At 47.4% G+C, this 12702-nt stretch overlaps 1 protein-coding gene across 2 annotated transcripts; it reads right to left on the bottom strand.

The window, feature by feature from the left end:
• Positions 1 to 30: 30 nt before the first annotated feature.
• Positions 31 to 10696, bottom strand: rorca (RAR-related orphan receptor C a). 2 transcript variants are annotated; one of them, XM_078108548.1, is made up of 10 exons: positions 10311 to 10696; positions 5941 to 6026; positions 5689 to 5830; positions 5126 to 5575; positions 4903 to 5024; positions 4413 to 4545; positions 3487 to 3594; positions 3265 to 3375; positions 2607 to 2719; positions 31 to 2489 (listed from the first exon to the last, which is right to left on the bottom strand). In XM_078108548.1, the coding sequence occupies exons 1-10, from the start codon at positions 10315 to 10317 to the stop codon at positions 2328 to 2330; spliced, it is 1434 nt and encodes a 477-aa protein (XP_077964674.1). In that variant the 5' UTR covers positions 10318 to 10696; the 3' UTR covers positions 31 to 2327. The 2 variants fall into 2 exon arrangements, with proteins under 2 accessions (XP_077964674.1, XP_040040853.2); XM_040184919.2 differs by lacking the exon at positions 10311 to 10696 and adding an exon at positions 6122 to 6305.
• Positions 10697 to 12702: the final 2006 nt, after the last annotated feature.

Genomic DNA, 12702 nt, shown 5'->3' on the forward strand with positions numbered 1-12702 from the left:
TGGGTGCAATCAGTTTCATGAGACATTAAGTGAAGCAACAAGTTTTTATTTTAATTATAAAAAGACTTTTATTACATTCTTAAATCCACATTTTGTATCACCGTTGTGCAAGAACACATTATTGTGTTAAAAACTCTTAGGCTGTATATCCATAGCATGTCATAAATGCTTCCTTATTAAAATCTATATTGATTTAATAACCATAATCTTAAAATATTGTGAACATATAAACAGAAGGATCATGACAAAAGATAACTTTTAGGGTGACATCTTTAAAAACGGTCATTAAAAAAATAGAATTACATCTCTCCAAGACAAAAAGGACCCTAAACTGATGAGAAAAGGTAACACATAGGGATAAAAATTCCGAAACAAAAGATCACAACAAAACCAACACATGATTCAGAGATAATAACCCACCATATATATTTATAACTATAACTATATATCTATGGCTCGAACTCAAAAAATATTCTTGCACTAATGACAGTGGCCGGGGGTAAAATCTTTGATTCTTTGAAATAAAACATTCACAAGAACATGTACTGGACACAGTGATCAAGGTTTTAAGGTCTTCTACGTTGGTGCAAGGTGTCTCGCTAGCTCGACTAACTGCAGACACTGTGGGACAGAGAGCCAAGCTATCACCCTGAGTAACCCGGGAAATGTGAGTGCAGATCTGCCCCCCCGTCTCTCCCCTCCGGGCAGCTTTTAGGCATGCAACAGACTACACTGAGTCCTTTCAAAGCAGCATGTCTCACATTCTGCACACACAGAGTAGTGCACTTTGTTACAATCTGTATGTGTCCTCTGAGGGTCGCGTCAGCTGAGTGCTGACCCGTGTAGCGGCTGGCGGAGTATTTGGTACGTTATATTTTAAAACAAGGTTGTTTGTCGCGCCGCGAGGTTAACGACGCTGGAGTGAGATCACCAGCGGGAAAGACGCTATTGCACAATCCCACCACGCCGCTGTTTCACACGTACCCAGAGAAGGGTAATACCCACTTTCAAGCTGTGTGAGGTCAAGTAAGGCCGAACGGCACCGTCCCAGCAGTGCGAAGCCAACCAGGCGGACATATTAAACAAAGCTAGACATGCGACGTCTCCTGTGCGATTGTTTTTTAAAAGCTATTCTCTTTTAGTAGTTTCTCTAGGACAGAAGTCCCGTACGTCCCCCCCCCCTACCTAAAAGGTGTCATCTGCACGCACTCTCAGATGTATCTCTACCCAAGTAAGCTGGCATTTTGGACTGGGTTTCATACGAGCTTCACAGATGGCATAAACCGTAAAAAGAAAAAAAAAACATGTGGCAAGAGTTTATGTTGGAATCTAACAAGGACTCAAAAGTGCCATAATTATCCATTCAAGTCTTTTTTTTCCCCTCACCACCCCGGACCGCAAAGGTTTGGGCAGGCGGTGTCTGTTTGAGAGACCTGAGCACGAGCACATCACCCTCCAATGCTCTTATCTTGCATGATTAAATTGGTGTAATTGTTTATATTATGTATAAAAGGAGCATCTGAAAATACTTTCAAAATACCTCTGTGATTCGCTCACTCTACAGGTGGCAAAAAAAAAAAAAAAAATAGCGAGCTCTCTTCCATCAGTGTCGGTGGGTGTGCTGTTACAAATACCTACAAAGATAATTTAAGTGCTTTGTTTTGTTCTGTGTGTGCACGGTGGCAGACACTCGATTCACACCGGTTACCAACCCGCCTCTTTGTGAGTTTGATCATGGTCCCTTTAAACAGTTTGTTCGTTTCATTACAAAACTGCAAAGTATGGGGCGCTACCAAAAAACGTCGGATGAAAGAATAAGCGGGAGAACTGAAACAGGCGTAAATACTGCAAACCTCCACAATTTTAAGCATGTACATTCTACTTCGAGCCTTGAGCTGTGCTGAAACGGTGAAGGGAGAAGGAGATACATTCAACGCGGAGCTCACGGGAACTCCGAGAATGGCCAAGGTCAAAATCCTATCTTTACGAGAGAAGTTTTACGGTCGTCTCAAAGAAAAAAAAACGACGTAGGCTACTCGTCAATAAGTCCCTAGAGAAAGAGGTGACATGCACAGCGCGGGGCGGCTGCAGTTCCCGTGGCGTCCCGCTGACGCCGAACGGCCAGGGCCTGCAGGGCAGTGGGAGCTCCTCCACGGGGTCGGGCGCTCACGGGTGGGAGGAGTGTTGTCCTAAAGTGTAGCGTGGAGGATTGTCGTCGAGCTGCTGGTTGGTTTTGGCCTCAGCTTGGTTGCCACATTTTTTCCACCTCCACCCTTCCCGACACCTCAATGTCTCAATTTGAATCCCTCTCCGTGGGCCAGGTGTTTCTAGCCCTGGGTGGAGTCGGGGAAGGTGATTTCACTGCTGAACACTTCCCTGTAAAGAGGAGGGAAGGTGTAGGCGGTTTCAGGGTGCAGCATGCGGAAAAACTCCAGTTTCTCAAAGTGAAGGTCGCAAATGGACTTCATGATGGGAAGCTTAGACACCATCTGGGAAGACAGCAAAGGGGAGCAGAACAAGTTAGAAAAAAAGGAATTAATACCAACTAATTCGGTAACCGAGCAAAAAGCGTCACGTCAGCAAACTGGCAGCAGCAGGGTTCGTACCTTGGCCAGTTTCTCCTCGGCTCCTCCCTCCTTTTGTAGGCAGAACTGCAACGCCACGTACACTTTCTCCTGCAACTTCTGTATCTTCTCAACATCCGTCAGCCAGGCTCGGTCTGCGGGAAATCAGAGCGACAAGATTGTTTCATTAGTGTTTTGAAAAAAAACGACTGTCAGTAACGTCAATGAAACAAAAAAAGAGACAGCGCGGAAAAACACAGGTGAGATCAAATAAGGACTTGTCTATTGTTTGTAGGCTCGTCAGATCTGTTGCCGCCGGCACTGAAGTGTCTCCACGGGTGCAGCACTACGGACGTTAAGTGTGGAATGAAATTTAAAATGCATTCCAATCTGTGACAGCGGTAGTTTCTTTGGAAAAGATGCTCAGGCTGAGGCGGGGAACAGGTTTGTGTTATGTTAATGACCTGTAATCAATTATAATTAGCTTTATTTTTGTAGCGCGTTGTCGTCAGTAACTAAACTTGTGCAGCGACTTTAGGTAGTTCCATAACAAGCCAAGAGATTTTATTGAATCAAATGACCTTAATGACGGGGGGAGTCTTGATTCCACCATGTTTGGTAGGGTTGTAAACACGGCAATGAGCAGAAATATATATATATATATATATATATATATATAATTAAAGACATATAATCTCACCTGGCGAGAGCAGAACTGCAGCGCTGAAGAGGGCCATCTCTTCCTCGGACATTTGTACGCAGCTCAGGCTTTTACCCAGGTCAAAGACCGCGCTCACCAGGTCGTCACAGCCTGGACGGAGGGAGAACCATCACTTTGTTATCGAAACAGAACCTTCCGGACGATTTTGACACAGATGCGGCACATGGAAAAAGAGTTGATTTTGACAGTGAGTCCACTCACCAAGTGCTCTGAAAAGATGAGCGGCTGTAAACTTTCCGTCAAAGAGCATCGTGTTGTTGATGGGGTTATAGGCCCGACACATCCGGATCAGAAGAACATCCAAGCAGCCTGTGGACCACACGCAAACAAAAGAAGAATACAATTAGTGGTGTGTACGTGTTTAAGTATTTGAAATAGTGGAAAAGGAGCCCGGAGAAATGCCAAAAGGAATAAGTGGTTGGAATATGTGAAATGTTCAATTTTTTGTTGTTGATAAAAGGAAAAGGTACATTGTGCATTAAAGTTCTGGTTTTGTGCTGGATAATGTAGTCATTGAGAGAACAATATGACACACTCAGTCAAGAAAACTTAAGTTAAGTTAACTTCTCTCACTTTACCAGTGGGTGCTTCTTTAAAACTGTTATACAATAGCTGAAAAAAATGAAAAAAATGGAGGTTGAAACTACTCTGTCATGGTCACATTAATTAAAGCATTCTTTACTGGTAACCTGATTAGATTTAATTAATGGTTACAGCTATAATTAATTGTGACAGCTATAATTTGTAGTTTACGGTCCTGTATGGGTGTGGACGCATAAACAATACCGTGGAAGCAATTCATCTATTGTTAGGAGTGATTTGTTGGTTTTGGCCGTCGCGGAATCCTCTTTACATCCTCTTCACACCTAAAGTATCACACAGGTGAGCCATTCTACAGAAGCGCCTGCTCCACGATGCTCAATGCTCGCGTGGGATGTTTTACCTCCGCGAAATATGAGGTCAATGCACCGTTCTCACGACAACAGCCGCCTTTGTCACAGCGCAATGTTTGCAAAGTCGACACGCACCGCCGTGCCCACAGCGGTCTGGCTGTGTTGCGCGGCGGCCACGACTGTGAACGCGGAGCACCGAGCGGACGCCGACCCCACGGCGTGCCGTGCACTGACCTGCTTTGAGGAGGATGATCTGATCGTTCTGACAGAGGTCCATGAAGCCGTAGATGCGCTTGGCAAACTCCACCACGTACTGGATGGCGTTGGTGATTTGAATGGCGCATTGTTGCCACATCGCCTCAGCTGACTGAAGGGAGAAGGCCGGAGACAGAGGGGCTTTGATGAGAATCGGGATTCAAGTTGTATTCGCTTGTCGTCTGCGGTGCGTATCTAGGACTAGGTTTCCCCCTGAAGACGCCCTGACCCGCCGTATGTTGGAAAACATTTGCTCCCTTTGCCTTACGGCCGTGTTCTACAGCCTTGATCACTGAGCCAAAAAGCCCAGACGGGGAGGTTCTGATTTACTCCAAGGGAACTCCTCTTTTTGCTTTAGTACACTTACGTTTTACGGATTACATCCCTCGTGATAACGTCTGACGTGTGACTTGGTATTTACACTGCAGTTGTTGTCGTGCTAAACGTCATTTGCTGGGGTGATATGTACCTTGGTCTGGTATGCGCGTGTCTCCTCCGGGCTGTACAAGGTCCACGCCATTCTGTTCAGCTCCTCTGTGCTGTACCGGCTCGTCTCAAAGTGGGACTTCAGCACACTCTGAGTTATGTGCTCTGAACGAGGGAGAGAAAGTTTCTTCCATCAGAATAATGCCGTTTTAAACCACACACACACACACACACACACACAGCAGCAGCCGGGCAGCCATACTGACCTATCTCCAGCAGGGTGCAGCCCTCGGGCAGCGGGTTGAGGATGGCGTGCGAGAAGAGCCCGGAGTCGTGCAGCAGCTGGTACTCGTGCTTGATGCCGATGTTGCCGTCCACAAAGTCCAAGTGGGTCTGCTCCGGCGAGCTCTGAGACGACGAGGTGCTGCCCGCACTGCCGCCCGGCACGTCCAGGCGGCAGTAGTCCTCGGCCGCGTCCTCGAGGGTCAGCGGCAGGTCGAACAGAAGGCCCTCGGGCAGCATGCTGATGTCGTCCGGGTCGCCGAACGGCGCGGCGGTGGAGCTTCTCCGGCAGGCGCGGCCGTGGTCGGGCGCGTCGCCGTCCCCTCGCTCGCAGACGCCGAGCAGCCCCGTGCACTCCTGGGACTGCTGGTGCTTCTGGACCTCTGCGTACAGGCTGTCGCGCTGCTTCTTGGACATGCGGCCGAACTTGACCGCTGCAACGAGGGGCCGGAAAGAAAAAGAAGTCAAGATCGGGGGAGGCGGGGCGGCGTTCATGGCGACGGCGACGAGTGAGTTAAGTAAGTACAGATGGAGGAGCTGGACTCACCGTCGCGGCTCATGCCCAGTGCGAGGCACTTCTGCAGCCTGCAGTGTTGGCAGCGGTTACGGTTGGTCCGGTCGATTAAACAGTTCCTCTGTCGTGAGCAGGAATACGTGGCGTTGTTCTGCTGGCTGCGCCGGAAGAAGCCCTTCGGACCAAAAGAATACACGCACAGAATGAATCACGAGCAAAATACTGCAAGATGCCACTTTCAGCACTGCGAGTGAGAACCGGCGAGGGCGATGGAAGATTCCTCACCTTGCAGCCTTCACAGGTGATGACACCATAGTGAATCCCTGAGGATTTGTCCCCACAGATTTTACAGGGAATCACTTCTATTTGAGCTGCAGAGAGAAGAACGAGAGAGGAAAGAGAAAAATGATGAATCAGTGAAATAAGTCACAGGCCTCAAAGCGTAGAAGGTAGTTAATCGGGTTACCTGGGTGAATTTGCATCTTCATAAACCAGCCCGCAGTAAAATAACAATGTCGCTTGGTCACAGTTGCACTATAGAGAAGTAACTGGAACATTCAATATTTTCTTTTTAGGCGTATCATGACGAGGCCAGTTATTGTCAATATAACATATATAACACCTCAGTCACATCACAATAAGCGGGCAGCCTGTGATAAATCAATATTTACTCTAGACAACCATGTTTTTAAAACTCAAACAAGACGAGCAGCAGCTATGCATGTTAAACTTTTTCTCACAAGACGTCCAGTTCTCTGTCGTCTGTCCGACGCAAGCTTTGAAATGTCGCCAATGTCGCCGGATTGTCAAGAAACTGGAATTGTCAAGATGATGAGATTGACGTGAGTTTACATTGTAGACCTTGAATGCATTGTGGAGGCCTGACGCCTCCTTACTCGGGAACGGCCTGTTCTTTTCATTACGTTGTTTATGTAAGTAGCCGGGCCTCCTCGGGCCCAGAATAGCAGGGTCAATTGCATTAGCTGAGGCCCGGGGTTATAAAGTTTCACGGCTCTCTCCGCGTCACCCAACATGTTAACAGGTATGCTGTGAGAAGAAGGATTACCGCTGCGCAAAGATCGCAACCCTCAAAACCACGGGTGCGAGTGTGCTTTCGACTGTGCGGGCCGTGTGCAAAATCGGATTTCGGGCACCGTGCATGTCGGGGTGTGGTAAACAATCCCTAAACCACTTTTGCCGGGTCACAAGGGGCGTTAGGTAACCCGTAAGTCGCGGCGATGGCTTTAACCGGCCATCAGCAGCGCTCCAAAGAAAATGCCGTTTTTTTTGACGGCCCTTTGATAAACCACTCACAAGCAAACCAATCACATAACCAGGGAAGGAAAAATCTTTCAACATTTTCCCTCCACAAAGACCAAAGAGTAGAGTGCACGAGTCATCTTTGAGTGTTTCCTCCCGGCCAGCTGAGGGATATAAATAAATAAAGGCAATGGAAAAAATTGCCTTTATTTATGCGCTCCAGAAGGGGAGCGCAGCCCCCCCGCCTCGTCATCCCGCTTTGGCCTGTTATGTAACTGCCCGTCTGGCTGGATTCCACAGACACGCTCATCCAGAGGTGGTTGCCTTGGCAACAGGGCAACGATCCTCCCTCCCTCTCCCGCGCCGCCATTGGCTGTGGGGTCAGCTTTGCCCGGTGACTCACCTGTCAGCCGTCGACCGTCACCGAGCGAGAGCTGCTCCACTGACACAGTTTCTCATTTAGCAGATAGAGGGGGCGGGGCCCGCAAGGAAAACAATCTGGTTTCTAGCAGGTTTCGAAGGCGGAAAACAAATCTTGAGTGTGGCTTTAAGTCGTCTTTTGGTTTGGAGGGAAGAGAATGTGAGGCTTGATTTACCGGATGATCACTCCCGAGCGGACGGGGTTGAAACTGCCTCCTTTTACGACCGTAGCAACATCTGGAAACATTTGTGGAAACATCTCGTACATTAGGCCACAGCAGGGGCAACTAACATGGCTATAAGCGGCTCTTAACTTGTTGCAGCATGTCAAGTATTTGAGTGAAATTTCAGCTGTGTTTGAGCTGGACCGCAAATCTATTTTTACTCCGGTGCAGTTGGCCGCCCGCAGATTCCTTCTGCCGCTCTGGTCTATTTGCAAATAAATATCGCACTAATCACAACGCGTCGCAGACGTCTACACTGTTTCGAGTAAATAACAGCGTGCAGATTATTAAAGGGGTCTCCACAACTAATCTGCTGCCACCGTGCGTCACGTGGCATGTCGAGAGATGCGGCGCCTCTCTCATCGCAGCTTGTTTGGAGAACGTCATTGGTTCCTAAGAGCGGCTGTGTTGTGTGTTTAAATGCGCTGGACTTTTTTTTAAAGCAACATCTTTGGTGGAGCTTGAACAACACCCAGTGTATAATTAAATGACAAAGCAGTAATTGAACGCTTCCTTGTGCAGTTCCTGCTACGCGAGTTGGAAATCCCCTCCCGTCGGTAATTGTCATACCATCACGTAGAAGCCTATTGCAACATGGTGGCGACACTTTAGCCGTGACAATCAATCTTAAAAAAGCCTTTTTGTGTGCGAGCGCTTTTTTTCCTCCATCGCCGCTGGTTTTAACCTGCAGACTTTGCTCGCTCATCCAGCAAATCAAACAGGGTTCAAGGTCCTGTTTACCTTGCACTTAGCATTTACACGACATGCTGCATACCGCGCCTATATTCTGAGGGGCTTCTGGGGCCTCCATGGAATGAACAGCAGATAAGGGGTATTGTGAAATATATAAGTTACAGCACACTCAATCCAGGGCCCAAACTGTGTGTTTTGTATTTAGTTACTATAAATGAACAGTGAGGACAGCTATTCTTTCCTTCCTCAACCATTCACCTAGTGGAAGTTTAACCCCCCCCCCCTCACGCTAACTAAGAACTCTTTAAAAATGGCACTGCAGGTTTTCTTTTTATTTCCAACTTCCAATCCTGGTTGATCCAACCAGTGTGCCACTTTGTTTTGCTGCAAGCACATGAAAGGAAAGTCCTACATACCCTTTCCCACTTTCCTTGCAGGACAAGAATGCTGAGAAACCAGCGAAGAAACCAGTCTTCACACGCTGGGCCTCTGCAATCCCCTCCCATCGACACGAGAAGATAACGTGCATTCACTTAATGGGGCTGTTAATGCACCTCTGCATGCGGGTCCAAACCGCAGCAACAAATGTGCAAACAGATGCCTTGGATAAAACTCCCCTTGCATGCACACTTGGAACACAGTTAGGAGGTAGTAAGCGGGGCCTGATCAAAATGACCTAAGATACTGATACTGCTGCCTGTCTTACACGGCTCGCGCAACCTCTGCACAACATCAGTCCACCGATGAGATTGAATAGCTGAAAACGCCCGACCGGAGAGTGACGCGTGCTCGGGTGGATGTAAGTAACATTAGCCGGCAGAGGGAAGCGAGCTGCACCGGATCCCGCTGTGCGTCATGGCTCTCGAGGACTCGCTGTGCCAGTATCCGGCTTGTCGCAGCGGTGCATGGCTTCACCATCGCAACCTGTTCCACCGGCGTTAGTTCAAAACACGTGGTGAGATGGCGCCTTTTCTGAATTTCACACGTGGAATCTTTATAAAAAGGATGTCACGCGAAAAATATGGTTTGGAATAAAAACGCAGCAGGCATCTTGTGTTCAGAGATTGCAGTTTGTATTTACAATATTCTAAAGAGGAACATTCTGTCATCACTGATTACGACTGAAACGACATTTTTAATAAGGACGACAAACATTGGCCCTCCACCACCACACTAACACACACACACACACACACACACACACACACACACACACACACACACACACACACACACACACAAACACACACTTGTAATCCTCAATGACAGAACTAGGTCAATGGAGCACCTCGCCGCCATACTGCTGACGTTGAAAAACAAAAGCAGTCGTCTCATGAATTATAACTATTGTATTACACCACAGTTCAACTCAGCTTTTTGAGGTAAAAAAATCTAGTGCACTAAAAATAAATAGAGAGATTGAAAAATTGGTCAAACTAATGGGTGGCCCTTCAAAAAGTCAGAGTAAAGCATAAAGGAAACCCTAAGAAAAGGGGGACCGTAAACAAACTCTCGCGGTGACAGCATCAGAACCACTCCGCTACCCCGCTTCCCTCTCCCCCCTCCTCCCACCTCCTCCCCCCCTCTCCCTGCCTGATCCGCTCTCTTACGTAACTGGAGTCACCGGTGAAACGAAGTAATTCAACGCAACGACGCATTCCCTTCATCGGGGGGCAAAACAGCGTCAGAGTTTATAGGAATAAACTATATTATATTTTGCTGCGATGCGACTCAAATAAACACTTTTAAAAGGTGCGTAATACGCTCAGGCCGTTTTATTGACAAATGCTCAAGGTCCTTAAGGGGGCAGTTTGACCGGCCGACCCCACACACGCGGTTCTTTTATTTGCCCCCGCGGAGTGTGTCTCGGTGTGTCTCCCTGCCGGTGCAGAGCTGCAGCCTACGCACTTGGGACCTTCTCACGGCGCGCGCTGCCTCCAACGCGCTCAACCCCCCCGCAACAAAAAGTTATTTAAGAACGCCGGACGTGTCCAACTCCTTAAAATCCCCCAAACAAAGGGCATTCAAAACTAAGTGCAAACGTTTCGACCAACTCACCTCTCATGTCGGCGGTGGAGTCTGACCAACTCTTGGAGTCATGCGCCTCCGGCTGGAAGCGACGCGGGGAGCCACGCGCACTTATTCGCTGCAGCGAATCCTCTGAATTCCGTAAAACAAAGCAGGGCACCGGCGCGTGGAGCGTCGTTATGTCGTATGTCGTGCGTCGTTATGTCGTTGCCCCGCGCGGTCTCGGACGAACTGTTGTGATGCACAACAACAACAACAAAAAACCCAACCAAAAACACGCACACGGGTCGTCGCGTGGCTGCGTGCTGCTCTGCGGCTCGGTGACTGTAACCTGCTCTCGGCAGCGCGTGGACTACACCTGATCCCCAAACCCGCGGCCCGCCCGCCTCGTGCCCCGTGATCTGACGCGTGCGCGTGCGCGCCGCCCACCCGCGCGCTTCAAGGATCGACGTTCACGCGTGCGTGGGAAAGTGTGGCAGTGTGTCACTTATTCGGCCCGAGCGTCTGCCAGCATGGGAATTGTTTAATAACAACCGGGCCGTTTAGATTCCCGGGTACTTTCCTCCACTCCCCCAAAAACCGTATTAAAAAAGAACTATGCGACAATTAAAATTATATATAAATAAGAATGATCTATGGCGACCTCATTGCAGGCAACACATTCTTGGATTGCATTTTTTTAAATACGCCTACAACTCATACACTATAAAAACCTTTACAATTTGCAAGATGAAAACATAATGTTTGCTTTAATATATTTTTTTATATTTGTTGTTTGTTTGTTAGTGAATACCAAAGCTGTAGAATAGATTTCATAAGACATAATATAGGATTCATTGGCTTACTTTTGTGAATAAATTAGCCATATCTATTATGAAAGAAGCTTTTGTGTCCTCAGTTCCCCTTTGGCAAATCACCGGCCTAACAAACATTAATTAAGTGTGACCAGGTTGCTTGTTTGGCAAATTTTTAACTAAATCAGCGAGGGTGAACAATTTTTAACCCAAAGATGAATGCAATGATTAAACATAATTGTGTGTTATATTTTAAAACAATATTTTCAGATGTTCTGATGCAAAAGTAAACATGCTTAATGCATAATGCAAAATGTATGGACGTAACATGTTTGGATGCTTGCAGAGTTCACTGGCCAGATTTTCATTTGTGCCGCTTCCCTTTGCAATCAAGACAAAGAAAGCAGGGACACACTGACAAAAACAAAAATCCATTATAACAGTGCAGATGAAAATAATTGATTGGCGAGGTACGATGACGGGTGTATCACATAACTCGGGCGCAGTTATGAAATGAGGAGAAGAGGTAGATTATGGTAAGTGGGTTAGTGGAGCAACACAGGGCTTTCACACCCCTCCCTTCCCCGACTCTCTGATGTGCATGCGCCGTGAGTCGCTCTCTCTTCTCCCACTCTAAACGCCTTTGTCCTGAATTACATTATAACCAAAGCTCATGCTTATAAGTACGATCTCTCATCACCTCAGTGCTCTTTGCTGCATGTTTTCACTCCTTTCTGCAGTCGTGTTCCTAAAGTCTTCTGCAGATCCTCCCTCTTGCACTTGTTCAAATGCTTAAAAATAACAACATTTGAACATAAATGCACAGCAGTGCTGTGTTCGCTTCTTACCAAATGCACACTTTTAAAAATACAATGCTGGGAAAAGGGGCAGTAAGGGTTTGTTTAATTATATTTTCATCTTGTAAACTTCCTTTTCCTCCCATTTCAACAGGGTTTTGTCAGTTGGATGGTTTCCTTCCTGATCCTCATCTGCAGTCTTTCTCGGGTTATATTTTGTCCCTCTGTCGCCATAAAAAAGCAGCTACACGTCCATTCAGTGTTCGTCTGCAACGTCAGTCACCCCCTAACCCTCGATCTTATGTAACCATGGCGATACCCAAATTAGAACATGGAGCACGGAAAGAAGGAGGCGCTTAGAGCTACAAATACAGGCATGCAGCTCCTGACCAGCTTTCCAGATTAAGGCAGATGGAATGAACGCGCCTGTGTGTGTAGGTGTGTGTGTGTGTGTATGTGTGTGTTTGAGCACTGTGTGTGTGTTTGTGTGTGTGTCGGGGCAAGGAGGTTGGAAATTAAAGGGTAAACTAAACAGCACACAGGTGGTGGTATGGTGAACATCACACCTTCGGAAGTGTTTTCTACATGTTCCAACTGTGGCGCACAACAGCAATGGCAATTTTACAGCTCAAACTGGACACGCGGCGCACAAAGCCCAGTATACTGAGAGGATTATTTTAGGATTCAGACTGTGGCTTCCCTAATCCTCTCTCCTCTCCCTCATCCAGCTAAACCCTCTCCCTTCTCCCCTTTCAAATGCCCACTAATCTGTCTCCCTTCCAACCCTGTGTGCGGCCGTAATCTGGTTTGTACCCATATATCTTTTACCTG

This window comes from Gasterosteus aculeatus, chromosome 8 (assembly GCF_964276395.1).
Source record: "Gasterosteus aculeatus chromosome 8, fGasAcu3.hap1.1, whole genome shotgun sequence".
NCBI lineage: Eukaryota > Metazoa > Chordata > Actinopteri > Perciformes > Gasterosteidae > Gasterosteus > Gasterosteus aculeatus.

Coding starts and splice junctions, on each gene's coding strand:
- rorca (XM_040184919.2), bottom strand. CDS start 6,212: ATGTTCCAGTTACTTCTCTATAGTGCAACTGTGACCAAGCGACATTGT. Junction 3,595..4,412: donor GATCATCCTCCTCAAAGCAG/GTCAGTGCACGG, acceptor TGTGGTCCACAG/GCTGCTTGGATGTTCTTCTG. Junction 2,490..2,606: donor CCGAGGAGAAACTGGCCAAG/GTACGAACCCTG, acceptor CTGTCTTCCCAG/ATGGTGTCTAAGCTTCCCAT.